The sequence below is a fragment of the Musca vetustissima genome, unplaced genomic scaffold (assembly GCF_032173495.1).
Source record: "Musca vetustissima isolate MV318-11 ecotype Yass unplaced genomic scaffold, APGP_CSIRO_Mvet_v1 utg4332, whole genome shotgun sequence".
In the NCBI taxonomy this organism is placed as follows: Eukaryota; Metazoa; Arthropoda; class Insecta; order Diptera; family Muscidae; genus Musca; species Musca vetustissima.
The window spans coordinates 365,943-381,620 of NW_026882123.1; the positions used below are offsets into that span (position 1 = coordinate 365,943).

A 15,678-nucleotide genomic window follows, 5' to 3' on the forward strand; every position below is an offset into this window, starting at 1 on the left:
AAGGAGGAAAATTTTATTGATATTAATGAATAGTTTACATTTTTTTTGGAAAATATAAGAATTTGTAATTAAATTCTAAGCGATTTACGAGTACAATATGGAAAAAATAAACTATGAATGAAATTATAAAAATATTCATTAACATTTTCCTCTGTGCAGTAATATAGTTTCTATTAAAAATATATATATATATATAAATTTTTTCGGGGAGAACTAAAAACAAAATAATCTAAATCCAAAAAATTTCCTCCAAAAGAAAGACAATTGTAATGTAAATTGTTGGCTTCTTTTGAACGCATCTCTGAAAATAGTTATAATAAAAAAATCCTACAATACCCCGTTTTGATCCAAACTGTGTACATTATAATATACTTCATAAAGCAAGAAATATGTGGATTGCATAGGATCGTTCTCTCCGAAAATTTAAGGCATCCATGTGATTTAGTTTCAAAATTTGAAACCCCCATTCACGGCTTGAAAAAAATATCAAATTTCGACGGTCCGCCGTTTTGTTAATTGTTGTGCGAAGTCAATAATCCTTGAGAGACAGACATGTACTCTTTCTCATGCCGTTGGAATTTTCGGATTCTGATAATCCAGTGAGGAGTTATAATACCCGCCATAAAAAGGACCCTTCTTTAATCACAAAAAACAACAACAAAATGTTGTAAATTATTTTTCTTCTCTTTAAAATCTTCAAATATAGGTAAATGTTCAAAGTTACAAGCCTTAACAAGCATTGGTATTCATTTATCAACCCATGGAAAATCATGAAAATTTAAAATCGAGAAATGAGGGGGTTAAGACATTAATGGGATTTTACTTTCAAAATTAGAGTTTAGTGCTAATTATTTAATGAATTTTCAATAATTTAAATAAAAATATTTATTATTCACAACGATTTCAAAACTTAAACCAATATTGATTTTAATTCGTTCCATAGGTGTTATGTTAAACCTACATTTGTGGTCACTATTAGTAGTCAGTGGTCACATTTGATCACTATTAGTCAATCTATTAATATGAGAGAATAATTTCCTCTCCTCACTCTCTAACAACAAGTTTCATTGATTTGGCAATAATTTCTACATTTTATTTATCTCATTTCTAATTAGTTCTTTGTTATCCTTCCTCGTTTTTTTTCTTTTTTCTTTTTTCTAACTCCAAGTTATTTAGACGATTTCAGTGAAGTCAATAAAAAAACACGGCAACTGGTAATTAGAATACACCAGCGCCGGTTGGCCTAACCAACCAGTAATTCAGTCAGTCAATCGGGCCAGTCATGATATCGAAAACAAAAACAAGTTTAACAGCAACAACCAACCCCAAGCCCAACCACTTGTTGATTGTATTTTATTATTTGCCAATAAATTCAGCACGGATAGCGAACTAAAAAAAATTAAGTAAAACAACAGCAATAAACAACCAACAAACATATTTATTTCTAAACAAGATTGCGTAAAATGATAAAAAAACAACAGCAACAAAAGATTTAAAGTAGAACTCTGGGGACAATAATTCTCTGCTATCTTTTCATTCTAAAAAAAAAAACAAAATCTAGAAATCACCAGTCGATTATTTTCACTGTCTAGCTCTCTTTCTCACTCTCCTCGTTCTCTCCTTGTATGCAATTTAGTGAAATTATTAATAGATTGCAAAAAAACAAGAAACCCCCCTTTCAAGTTATCAATCAATTCTTCAGTAATAAATTTATTTATTGCAATAAACACAGCAACAGCAGGGGGACAACTTTTTAAAATTTATTTCAAAATAAACTAAAACAACCAATGGAACTACTCAAAGGAAGGGAGTAATTTTGTTGTAATGCCATTTTGAATTAAATAATTAAAACATTTCTAAAGACGAACAACAATCAAATAGAGGTGTATTTACGGGGATTTACAAAAATTGGGATTTGTAAAATTAACAATTTTAATAATAAATGAAAAAAAATTATAAATAAATATTAGAAATTCTGGTTTCAAAATATCTGTTTCTCTATTTTTTGTCGAATTATTCTCCAGCATCGAAATCGCTGCCCCAACCTCTGGCAAAGAGGAATGTCTTTTTTCCATCTATGGGTCCAATACTTGCCACTATCTTCCTCAGGGCTTCTATGCTATTTGGAGTTTCAAATTCCAGCATTAGATAGTCCCCTTTGAAAGCGCAGCTATCCAGTTCAATAGAGTCCCCCCCTTTGACGTTGGTTTGACTCAGCTTTCTCTTACTATCGGTTGACGGGAAGCTCTTTTTCTTTTTGGCAGATTTGACAGTCGCCTGCTCATCCGGAGACCTTATCCTCTTCGCCACTTCCGCAGAAGTGGAGGGAAGGTCAGGCTTATCCTTTTGAGCCTCTGTCTGCATCTCGCCCTTTTTGTTCATCCGGTTCATTCTGGCCAACATCCGCCTTGTACCCCAGACAACTGCTTCTTCCTGGTTGTGAGTATGGCGATATCCTTACTCACATCCTCTATTATCTTGTCAGCCTCTTCTCTCTTTCAGCTCTCCAAGGCGGTTATGTTAGTCTGATTATCATGATCAGACTCAGAGTTCGAAGTTGAGTTCCCTCCTGTCTCTGAAGGCTGGATCGAGATTGCTCTTCCCGTGGTTCCTCAACTCCGAGTTGGTGTTGCCCGAAGGCTGGCTGGTGTTTGTAGCTGTACCTTCGACTACAAATACCAAGACACCCACATCTGTAGGAGATTGTTGCTCACGATCGCGGGATGACAACGGGGCGTGCGTGACTCGTGGGCAGATCAACGACATCCACCGGTACTGAGTTATTTAGGCTCTGCACCGTAACTTTATTTATTTTTCCTTCTTTGATTGTCATATTTCCCCGATAATAAAAACTTGATTATTAGAATTATAAATGGGGTCCATATTTTTTCCCTTCGACAATTGACATATTTCCTTTGAAACAAATTCACCTTTAGCGATTATGCTCCTCGCTTCTCGTTATTCTCAAATACCAAATACATTACAAATTACAAATGCCAACAATTTTCATTACATACCCCATGTCATGTGAAGAAAATGCTTTTCCTTTCTATTGGTGTCAGTCAGACCGCCGTCTAAACATGTTATTAACACCAGCAAACATTGCCACCACTTCGAGCTCAAATAGGCGATTAAAGCCAAAATAAAGAAGAAGAGGAAAAAACTATTTTCCAGCATGACATAAACACCCCAGTGAAAAATTATTTCTTCCTGACAAAGTCAAAGACTGCTTGAAAAAGAGAGCAAAAGTTAGAAGTTGTTGTAGCTTTAAGCTTGTGGTGCATTGATTTTTGTTGTTGCTGTTGTTATTGCAATTGCCACGGTTGGCGTTTAACACGTATGTCTGTCTGAACGGCGAGCATATGTAGAGCGCGACTGGTGGTGGTGATGGTACCAACAACAACAACAAGCAACCAGTGGTGGGGATGGCGGCAATTGCTGTTGAGTCAGATTTATTTTTACAAAACATGTGTCCATATGCTATACGAGTCCACAAATTGTTATCATTTACATGTGTGTGTGTGTGTGTGTGTGAGTGTTGATATTCATCCTGGTGGGAGCAGCATCGCCGAATATCGTTGCCGATGTTTTAAGCTTGCGTTTCGTTAAGTGGAACAGGAACTAAATGAGCCAGCCACAATTCAAAAACAACAAAACGAAAACAAAAGCCAAAACACAAACCTGCTGCTGCACAGAGCACCAACCACCAGCAATCCGAAACCAGCTCTTAGATGTTGTCTTGGTGTATTTGTTTGTTTTTGTTTTTAAAAATCTTTAAATCTCGATTATTCGCAATCACCACAATAACGTAACGTAATTTTTGTTTTCAACTGACGCAACAACTAATGGCACAAGGCAGCAGCAACTACAACAACAACAACTGCTGCTGCAATACAACAACGGCAGCAGCAAAAGCCAGCTAATGTCGATAACTGGTTTGGTGTTGGTGGTGGCGGTTCAAGTGACGGCGAATAGATCAAATAAAAGTTTTAAACGGCAGCGCAAGCGAATTATCTCGATTGACATGAATGTGAATATGTCTGTCCGTCTGTCCGTTTGTCTCTTTGTATAGTAGAGATGTGGGTACCCCTAGCAGTCATGAGTATGCATGAAAAAGGTGGCTCACAGCAGCATCGGCTGCTGAGACCGCCAATACAATGACAACAAATTCTCAAGCTCTACAACCAAAGACAACGCGATTCCTTCTCTTCGCAGCATTTTTATATATGTGTGCATGTATGTATGTATGTAACCAGCCTTGATCAGCATGTTTTTGTTTAAGCCAACGATATATGAATCCGTCGCAAACTCCATTGTGCTGAGTTAGCTCTTTTAGTTAATTCCTCGTGCCTCTCCAATTCGATGGTTTCTTGTTCAACTATTTTGTTGGGCAACAACACAGAGCACAACCACAATGGCTGGCTATTTGGTGGGGAGGACTGACGACGACGGGGTCGGGCTTTGTTTTTCTTCTCCATCACCTCCTTATCTTGTGTGTGTTGAGCTGGTTGGTTGGTGTGCGCTGCGGTGTGGTGTTATGGTATTTGGCTATGTTAAGCAATTACGCGAATTTCATGCATTTGAACCAAGCAGAGAGGCGACAGACAGACGAACACCACCATCATAACCACTATTCCATTCCTCCATACATCATCCATTCAACAAGTTTTTTCCATTGTTGTGTGAGTGCGTGTTTTTGCTCAATTTTTTTTAATTTATTTGGTTTTTATTGTCAGTCAGACAACAAATACTAGATGAGAAGAGAATTTAAATGCCATGTGAAGAGCATGAGAGACCTGAACACGACAGCAGTAACTATTCCCGCATCAAGCAAACTCCAGCACGCCTCCTCTCTTTGAGAGAAATTTGTATTAAAAAGAGCCTACAAAACGGTTCTCTGCCTGGTCTATTCTTTATTCTACCTGGCATTCTTTATTGATTTTTGGAAATAACCATGTCATAGGTAGCCATGATACGACGCCTTATTACTACTTGGCCATAGCCAACCAGCCAGCCAGCTACACCATGTGTACATTAAAAATTAATATTTTTCCAATTAACACCGCCAATCGACCGTATGATTGATGATTTTCATGTGGACTGTTGTCAGCCAGTACCTAGGAAACAAAAAAATAGATTTTGTTGTAAAAAATACCCTTCCTTGTCTTGTTATCGCCGTCTAACACACAACCACGCGAACCGTTTAAATGTGAATCTGTAATTAGTGATGATGACAAAACCGGAACTCTATAAACAGAAACAACCGGTTTCTCTCTTATTTTAGTTTATGGATAATAAAAAAAAAAACTTTTTATGCAGATTTTGTTCTCTTTGGAAGGAGAGAACCCAACAACGACAAATTATTTATTGTTAAATAATTTAAATTCAATACAGCTTTGAAGAAGAATTATTGCTGAGTTAGAACTGACTAGGTTTTATTACTCCTTCAGAGAATGCTTAACCAAATCCTTGATCATACCTGAAAGGATAATTTTTAGGCAATATTTTCTCTCCCAAATTAAAAATCATTCAAAATATAATTGGATTTGTTTACCATATGAAACATTTATATAGTTAATTATACCGAAATCTGAAGTAAAATCTTTATCTGTACAAAAAAATCTATCAAAAATGTTGGCATCGTTTGGGTGGTTCTAATATGAACCCAGCGACTCTGATTAGACACATAACCTCGATATTATTCATTCAGCAGTGTTTTCTTCTGAGGTATTCTCAGAACTTCTCTTTATTCTCATTTAAGTGCTGATCCAATTGTTGATAACCCCCATTTATATTGGCTCAAGTAGTTCTGAAAAAGCATCGTGTTATGATTTGTGGACAATAGATTGCAGAACCCAATGCGGATTAGTTCAAATTTTTAATCCTCTAGGTTATTGGTCTGTTACCGTTCGGCAAGAATCTACAACTTTTTACTGCGATAAAGAAATTTTCCTTTATGATATCGAAGAAAATAGTAAAATCTGCTGTACGGGAACAGACCATACATAAATAGTTTCATTTTTTATTAAAAATATAATAGATCATTGCAAAAATATGAATTTTAAATATAACAGGTACCGTTTTCATTAAAATTTGCTACGATTTTAATAAAAAAATCATAAGAAATAATGTATCTTCACGGACTTTAGAGTCAAACAATCTAGATTATAGAATACGCAGTGGGTTGTGAAAAGTAGTCCAGATTTTGGGATAATTAGGATTAGCATCGTCCGGATTATCGAGATTTTACTATATTTCAATTCGAATTGTTTATTGTTTGAATTTTATAAACAATTCTATATTTTACAATGACAACAACAACATTTATTTTTTATTTATTTTTTTGAATGCATGGCATTGCATAGTTGTATTTGGATTTTTGAAATGAGACTACCTTTATTATTTTGAGATGAGTGAATATTTACAAATGTAATTTTCAAAATTACAAGTGAACTATTTTCAGTTAGAATAGAAATTATCGAATGTTAAGTCAGTTCTTTCAGATAACATCAAAACTTTTTCGAATAGCATCTAAAAAATGTATAGACATTTTTTTCTTCCTATTTAATTGTTATTTTCTAGTTTAAATTGTGCAAAACTTGTATTTTTTATGGCATCAGAAATTAAAAAATATGTATTGAGACGAAGTCAGTCTATTGACGCTTCAGGATTAGTGGAAGGTCTCAACATTGACCTGTGCTATTATGTCAAAGAAAATTTCCATAAGAAACTGAGAAGAACACCCTTCTCCGCTTCAAAAATATATTTTATTATTTTATTTCCTACCATTTCTCAAGCCAGTGCTTTTCAAACTTTAAAAGCGTTTTTCCATACAGTGTTTTTATTTTTCATTTTAACACGTTATTTTGGACCTACATTGTATTAACTAGGATAAATTGAATCGGTGAAGATCTTTCCTATTTTCCAGCTTGGCTTTTGATGGAAAATATGCGATTTTCGATTTTCCTAGGTCACCCAATTTGCTAATTTTCGAGCGAAGTTCATGCCAGAGCCAGATATGTAGGCTCTCTCATAAAGCCACTTCCGACTCTGGTCATTTTGAGCCATAGTAACACCGTGCATTTTAGAATACAATCGAAAAATATATATTTCGTGTCGTCGACAACACAACACTCCTGATAAGATTATATGATAATATTTCTCTTATCTGTACATTGTAAATTTATTTAAAAATCTTCCCATTGTGCAGTGGCTCTAAAAACACGCCGCGTCTTATCGTCGTTTTTTTTTTCTTCATTTTTTTCAAGTAAACATTAATTATGGAAATGGTCGTAAAACTAGTTTTCATTTTCCCCTAAATGAAAGGGAAAATCTCATTTCACAAATTTTGTTGTTTGTTCTTATATGTTATCTTTCATAGCAATGTTCTATGTTTAGAAAACAGAAGAAAAGAAAAACTAAAAGTAAAACAAATCATTAATTCGTTCTTCATATAGCCAAACACACATGCACACTCATATATGTACATACATTCATACCAACAATTCTGGTTACCTAGAAAACACAACATGCACGCGAGGCTTAGAACAAAGAGAGAGTGAGAGTAGTTCTGATAAACAGTGATGCCAACGTGATTGGGAAAATAAAACGTCATTTTGAAAATAAAAAAATTTGTATTTTTCAAAAAATAAAACACAGAGATTGCTCTTATGAAAATAAAATTAACAAATGAAAGTTTTTTTTTATTTTCTTATTCAAATAACAACATTTAAGAATAATATCTATATGTTGTGAATTATTTATTTTGTACGTATCTTCAAAGGCTCTCGAAATAGAGAAAAAAACACGTGATAACCATAGAGTGTTATTACATGACACCCCATTGAAGGACTTTGTATAAACACATGTTTTTAGATAAGGATTCCCAAGAAAACATCTGACAAACATATTACGATTTTTTTAATATTTGAAACACAGAAGTTTGGAATTTTATTAGAAATCCCCTGGTCAGTGGTATAGGATATTTGAGTGATGTTTTGGCAATAAAATGAAATATGAAACGGCAACATTTTTCAAAAATAACAGAATCATCGGACACCGAATCAGTATCAATTATTAAGAAAAATACGAGTACTCCTGTTGTACATACTTGTATACATATCTTCATACATAATTATTGATTATTTTTAATTGTTCCTATTTGTGTGAATCTCTGAATAGTAGGTGGGTAGATAATTCACTCAATAGCGGCGATGTATTTCTTTTCTTTGTCAACATCTCAAAACTTGAAATAATTGTGTCGTGATATTTTCAATTTTATGTGTGATGTGTACCAACAAACCAACCAATCCAGCGATCCGACCAACTTTGTGTGGATGTTGGGGTGGCTAACAGCAGCTCTGGCTTAAATCATGACGAAAAACAACACTCACACAATCGCGCAATATTATTCAGGCACACGCAAAATTCCCAACATTACCGGATTTACTTTAAGCAATACTTGAACCAAACTCGTCATTATAGCTTCAAAGCTAAAGGTTGTCTTGCAACAACAACAACAACAGCAGCAGCAGAAATAAAATTGGTTAAAATTTCTTGCTCCTCTACTGTAAATGGATTCCATTCTCAACCTTTTATGGATGATGGTGTTAAAGACAGACGAACAGACAGACCGCGGAGAGTGATATAGAGGGAGGAAGAGAGAATGATATTGGTGGGGGTTGTACTGTTGTTGTTAATTCATAGGACAATAATGACGATCGTCATCGGCTTGACTGAAAATTCGTTGGTTTGTTGGTCGCGAACGGTATGGCAAGGCAACATGAGTAGGGTAATGTTTACGACCATCACATGTTGACGACAGCAGCGGCGCGACGCAGCGCAACGCTTCGACGTCGAAACAATGATGTGCGTGTTTTTTTGTGTTTGATGGACGGGTTTTTACGTAGATTTTGTTGTTTTTGGTGAATGTATTGGTGGTTTGAACTTGAGCTCTATACATAATTGGTATGTTGCATAACATTATTACAGCATCGACAAAACAAGTCGGTTTGACAGACAGACAGTCAGTCAATGCGCCGACCAGCCAGCCAAACAGTCGAACGAGCGAGCAAGCGAACAAACAACCAAACGACTCAACAATAACCAACGAATAGAGCGTCGAGCACGGCAACAGGTAATTTATTTATTTGTGTTGTTGGTGGCGTTGTTGTTGTTGTTGTGAGACTAAGAGAAAAGAGGAAGAAGAAGAAGAAGCAGTCTTGTTTATTTGTTTCTTTGTGCTGGATTGTGGATGGTGGTGGATGGATTATCATCATCATTGACAACAACAACTACAACAAAAACAGTAACAAACGGCTAACAAAACAAATGAGAGTGATCGCGAAGTGGTGAGGAGTGTTTGACATCATTGTTGTTGTTGTTGTTACAAATGTAGGATTTCGTGAATTTGGGTTTTTGCCATCTTCTTTTTGTATGTTGTTGGTTCGATGTTTGGTTGCTGCTTTACTGTTGTTTTGTTGTTGTTGTTTGGGTTTCTTTGCATTGTAGCGATCCGGCTTCACTGAACTACCAGTGAGTTCGCTCATTTGTTATGAGATTGTTGTGCTATTAGGAGCTCTTGTTTTTCCCTCGCCTTCAAAGTGCTGCCTGTCGTCCGTTTCGTTTTTGTGTGTGTGTTCCGTCGAAATTGTAAATTCGAATTTGTGGTGCCCCGTTATATCGATTTAATTTCAATTCTTTTTCCTTTTTGTTTTTTAACGAAAAAAAGAAAAATAGAATACGATTTTATAAAGTGCTATAATTTACTCGTATTTTTACAGGCAATCAATAATTTAGTGTTGTTGTTGAATTCCATGAACCAGAAACGGTTGTTACAAAAAAATCACAATGCCACCTAATCAGAATGTAGGAAATTCGTAATTTAAAATAAAATCAAAAGCAATAATGTGAAATAAATAAATAATTTTCATAATTAAAAATTTGTATACTAATAAAATTCCGTTTCTTTTTTTTTTTGTGTGTGTGTGCGTGTGTTGTTATATTATTTACAGAACAAAAGCATCGATAAACCACTACAGAATCATCATTTATCCAATGGACACATAAATGGCGGCAGCTCAATAACCGAACTCAACATCATGGATATTACCTGTTCGAATAACTCTTCCATGGATCACATGGACCAAATGGATCAATTGCAATTACAACATAATACCACCAATACAATTCCCACCGCTAGCCAAACGAATGCACAAACAAAGGCGCTCAATCATCCGACATATCGTTTGCATGCAGCCTTGACGCGTACCATATCTACGCCACAGCCGCAAATTAAGCCAACAGCAGCAGCATCAGCACATCATCTAAATCAAATGCAACAACAGCAGCAACAACAACTACAACAGTCACAACAGGATCCAAATGTAGCCGCATTAGTAAATACTCTCATTGAGACAATGGGCAATGTTAATTTGCATCGGAAATTGGAAAGAACACAATCGGAACCATTGCCACAACAACAAGTGAATGCATCAAGGTAAGTGATGAAATGCATATAATAAAACAGATTTAATAATATTCGGAAACTATGTTGAAATGATGTAGTACAGATCGTAAAGGTATCACCGAAGCAATGTTAGGTTAAAGGATGTACAGCCGCTGTTAGCGGCCATATCACTTGGAAATATTGTCCACTGTGCTCATCCTAGGTACCTTAAAAAATGGAAAAGAAAAAAAGCGGGGATAGTAGTTAGCAGAGTATATAATTTTAATCAATTTAACGATGACATTTCATTTCAAAGCTAAAGATCTTCATGGGGCCTATTCCGGAAAAGAATACCATAGTATCAATTTCATATTTACCAAACAGTCGATGTCTTCTGCTAATTGGCGATGGACATCTACAGAGTATATGTTCAAACGTTTACAGTTCTTTCTCATCCTCGCATAGACGGCAATAATACGCTTCAATAATGCCCCATTTTGAATTGAGTGATCAAATCCTGAATCCTGATCATCAGTTTATCTGAGTTATTTATAGATAATTCCTGCACCAAGGCCTTCCCGTCTGTATATATAGACAGACCATACAGTTAGGTAGTATCCACAGATTTGCCTTTGATGTAGGCGTGTTTGGATTTGCTAATATCTTTGTGTAAAATTTCTGGAATTCCTAATTTCGAGGTGTAGTAACCTTTTTAGTGTCTTGAGCAGAAGGAAGAAATGCTAATCGGTCCATAGTTCTTAGGCAGCGTGAGACTCGGCTTCCCGGTTTTTTGATGAAGATCACAGTTACCTCTTTTCATATACCTACTAGGTATGTATGATAAAAGCGGACAAGTCCCAAAAATGCATGTTGCAATATGACCATCAGGCCCAAGGGAATTGGTAGGGTTGAAACCTATTTATTGTCCATACCAGTTTTGGGTAGCTTATCTTATCGAACCATATGTAGACGTGTATGTTCCACATCGTCATTTTGATCCATACAACCAGGGAAGAGGGTCAATGATAGAAGATCAAGAGTCTATCTTTCGAGTTTGTCCACGTTCCACCAATTCGCTTCATATTTCCTATAGATTTGGGATCTTCGCTTAATTCACTAAGACAAACTTCATACTTACGTATAGCCTTCTTGATTTTACTTTTGTACCTATTGAATTGTTCTCTTTAGACGTACTATGTTTCTTACTAGTTTTGTTGAAAGCTTTTTGAGCAGACTTTCCCAAGGATGCTAGATCATGTTAAAAGACAATAAGCCTTATAGCACCGCAGATGTGTTCATGTGACCTCTTCACAGTTTCTCAACATCCTCAAACGTTTTGAGATCATAGGCACTCGGTTAGTTTAAAGCAGCTACCTAATGAATAATATTGGGCTTTCCACTGTTTGCAACCAATGAACGCGTCCGTTAGCATTCAGAGGAAAAATGTTTATGCCCTCAAAAAAAATTATGCAAAAATTAGTAATTTGGATATCTTTTTTATGAATTTATAATAGTAAATATATTAAACGAGAATGATTTTTTAGCACATTTGACGTATGCTATGCAACAAAATCGAGCTCAGATCTGGGGGTGTAGAAAATTCCCTTTGAAGATGAAAGCACTTGGGGACGGATTGGGATGGATTTTTTCTGGTAACTCTGAAGATCGTGACGATAAAGCTTTATATTTTTGTTTGTGGCTATTGCAAGGTTATTTTAGAAATGACAAGTCTTCAGTCAAATCAAATGACGTGTTTTTTTCCCGACATACATAAATTCCTGTTTTCTTCAAAATGTACAATTTATTAGTGTTTGACCGTTTGGTCCCCTTTGGCATATATAAAATGGAATTGAAAATTTAAACCCACTGGGTTAATGAAATCCGCTACTATTATCTCGAGCTTCTATATTTGAAAATATTTTATACTAATCCTGGGGTAAACTGATACATGACACACTGTATATATTTCATAATTTGTCAATTGTAATTAAATACTACCAACCAAGGTAGATATATAAGGTAGCCGCATCGGCGAATTGGGAATATGATATGTCAAAATTGCTAACAAGGCGAATAATAATAATTTCGCCTTGACGTAAAAAACTCGAAGCAAATTAACTTCCACCAATCAAAATTTTGAAAAATAAAAATTATTTGTTTATTTTTTGAATATTTTAATAATTGTAAATGTTTGTGTAAATATCAGATTTTTGTATTAAAGATTACATCAGAAGAATGCAAGAATGTTGGTGCCATCGGGTGTATAAAGAGATAACAAGATTTGGACCATTTTTCCGTAGTGTTTTTATCTCCTCACATAAAATTTGAAAAAACAGTAACATACAGAGAAGATAAAAAGGTCCCATCTGACCAAATCTATTTTGATCCCAAAGTCTTGTTTTCGATTCCATTGACTTCCTATAAAAGTCTCATCTCGTTAGAGTCTCTACCGCTAGAGTCTCTACCGCTATGCCATTTTTTAACCGTTGTTTTTCGTTATTTGTAAATTTATTTCAATTCTTATTTGGAAATGGATTTGAAAAAAACCAACAACAAATTGTTATGACATAGAATGTTACCATTAGCTGGTTTGAGACGGTTACCTTCTTAATATACCTTGCTACCAACCAATGTTTATTCATAAGGTTAAAAAGGAGGCGAATTCGAAGTCTTCATTGACTGTCAAATTTATTGTTTGAAGAATAAATAAACAAAAAATATTTTTATTCGAACAAAAATATATGTATGTGCACATTACTATCATTACGTTTTATTGAAATATATTTTGAGATTTTATCCTGTTCTGGTTGTTATTTCGCGATTAAAAAGTTGGCAGACCAAACCTTTATTTATGTTTATAAAGGATTCAAAACAAAAATAAATGACATTTTTTACAAAACCAAGGTGTTTGGTCGTAAGTCGCTCGAATTCGTTCGTTTGGAATTTTACAAAAACAGGCTGTAAGCCATGAATTTGCCAGCCGGTTAACTTTATTAATAAACCTTGCTACCAACAGTGCAGTTCATTCCATTTTGGAAACTTATTGTCCTTATTTCACCAGCTAGATGAGGAAGATATCAGTACAAATAATCAGGTCAAATGCAGCAAATAATTATTGTTATTATTGGAAAAAAATTGTGATAAGATTTGATGATGAAACGTGAATGAAATGTGTTCACTACAAACCAACAAAAACATACGAAAAGTCATGCATTCAGAAAAACTTTTTTTCATTTATCATAATGTAGTACGTTATACTGTAATTAATTATTTATTTTTTCTTATTCCTTTTTTTTATAATAGGTACAAAACTGAACTTTGTCGCCCCTTTGAAGAAGCAGGCGAATGCAAGTATGGTGAAAAGTGCCAATTTGCCCATGGCTATCATGAACTTCGCAACTTGCAAAGACATCCCAAATACAAAACGGAATATTGTCGTACTTTCCACAGTGTTGGCTTTTGTCCATATGGACCACGCTGTCACTTTGTACACAATGCTGATGAAGCCCGTGCCCTGCAACAGCAGCAGCAACAACAACAACAACAGCAGCAGCAACAATTTCAACAACAAACTAAACTACAAAATCATTCCAATTATTTGAGCAATTATCCGTTGAGTGGCAAATCTAGTCTCAATGGAACTGGAGGCAATATCAATCATTCCCTACCACTGAGTCCACCCTTGAGTATGTCGACTGGATCTGATCGCGAATCACCTACTGGATCATTGTCTCTGTCGCCCACAAGTTCCATGACAAATTTTCCATTTGGTGAACAGATTAGTCCATCTAATTCCGTCTTCCAAACGGCCTTCAGTTATGTAAATACACCACCCGAGAGTCCCAATGCACCCATGTCTCCAGTGAATACACCACCACCCACCCTAATGCTGGGTCAGGCTCCCATTTACATTAAACCCTTGGTGGCCAATAACAATGGTGGTGGACAACCGGCAGCACCCTGCAAGCAGTTGTTGCAGAAGAGCTCCAGTTCTCCCATAGCAATTATTAGGAATGTTGGCGGTGGTGCCAGTAAAACTCCAACCAAAGTTAACTCTGTGTCATCGTTGAATGGTGCTGTGGCAGCCGATGAGGCACGTTTACCTGTGTTCAATCGCATTAGCTCTGTAGCAGATACATTCTCCCATATAGCTTTATAAATTCTTCTTCAATATCTATATTTATATATATATATATACATATATGATCTGTCTATCATTATTATAATCATAATTATTATTAGTGGTAGTAGTAATAGTTTAAATTGATAACTAAAAAAACAATACCAGCGTAACAACGTAAGACAAATGCAAAGCATACGAACAAGAATAGCAACACCAGCAAAACAACAGCCCTGCATGTGTTGGCTAGCGTCGCTTACGTTGAAAGGCAATAATAGACAACTGAAACTGAACACAAATCCTTCCCCCCACCCATCATAAATTACAAAATCTCAATATAATTATTTGTCCTATATGCACAAAATTGTTTCCTTCTTCCACAAAAATATCGTTATTCAAAAAATGTTTTTAAATTAAATATTTATAAATTATTTGCATATCATATTAATTACATAAACTCGCGCATAATTTACATTGAAAACAAAAATGAATCCATAAACCCATTTAACATATTTACTACTATACATTTTCCTGACCCTTTCTTCTTTATTTTTATATATATTTTTTATACATGTCTTGCTCTATATATAACGATATGCATATATTTTTAAATTGTTATTTATATACAAATATTTTTTTATTTAAAATTATACACCCAAAAGACAGCAAAAAACTTAGCCACAACGCCGCAGCATAACGACATATAAATAATAGCATCAGAGACGTTGCATTGACTAGACCTTTACAAGACAAATGAAAATCAATATTTACAAACAAAAACACAAATTCTATACATAAATTACATATGTAAAACGAGACAGAAATCAATCGACCAATCTACATACCATACCATTACTAAATTAAAATTATTAAAATATGATTATTTAAAACAAAACTACAAGAAAAAATATCTCAAAATATCCGAAACAAGAAAAAACAAACACTACTATTATTACTTTATATATATTTACATACTATTATTATTTATAATTTATATATATATATTTAATTTTACACTCGATTATCCATAATAGTGGGTATGACTTTTTTGAGAACTTTTTTATTATTATTATATACATTTATAAACAATTTATTATTATTTTTATTTAAA

The 15,678-nt window shown here is 34.7% G+C and overlaps 1 protein-coding gene across 1 annotated transcript in view; it reads left to right on the forward strand.

The window, feature by feature from the left end:
• Positions 1-14,615, forward strand: part of LOC133328334 (protein TIS11) — a 65,747-nt gene extending 51,132 nt beyond the window's left edge. Inside the window, exons 2-3 of the mRNA XM_061536904.1 lie at positions 10,014-10,498; positions 13,751-14,615. Of these exons, the coding sequence (XP_061392888.1) occupies positions 10,014-10,498; positions 13,751-14,606 (1,341 nt within the window). The 3' untranslated portion in view covers positions 14,607-14,615. The remainder of the gene's footprint in view (positions 1-10,013; positions 10,499-13,750) is intronic.
• Positions 14,616-15,678: the final 1,063 nt, after the last annotated feature.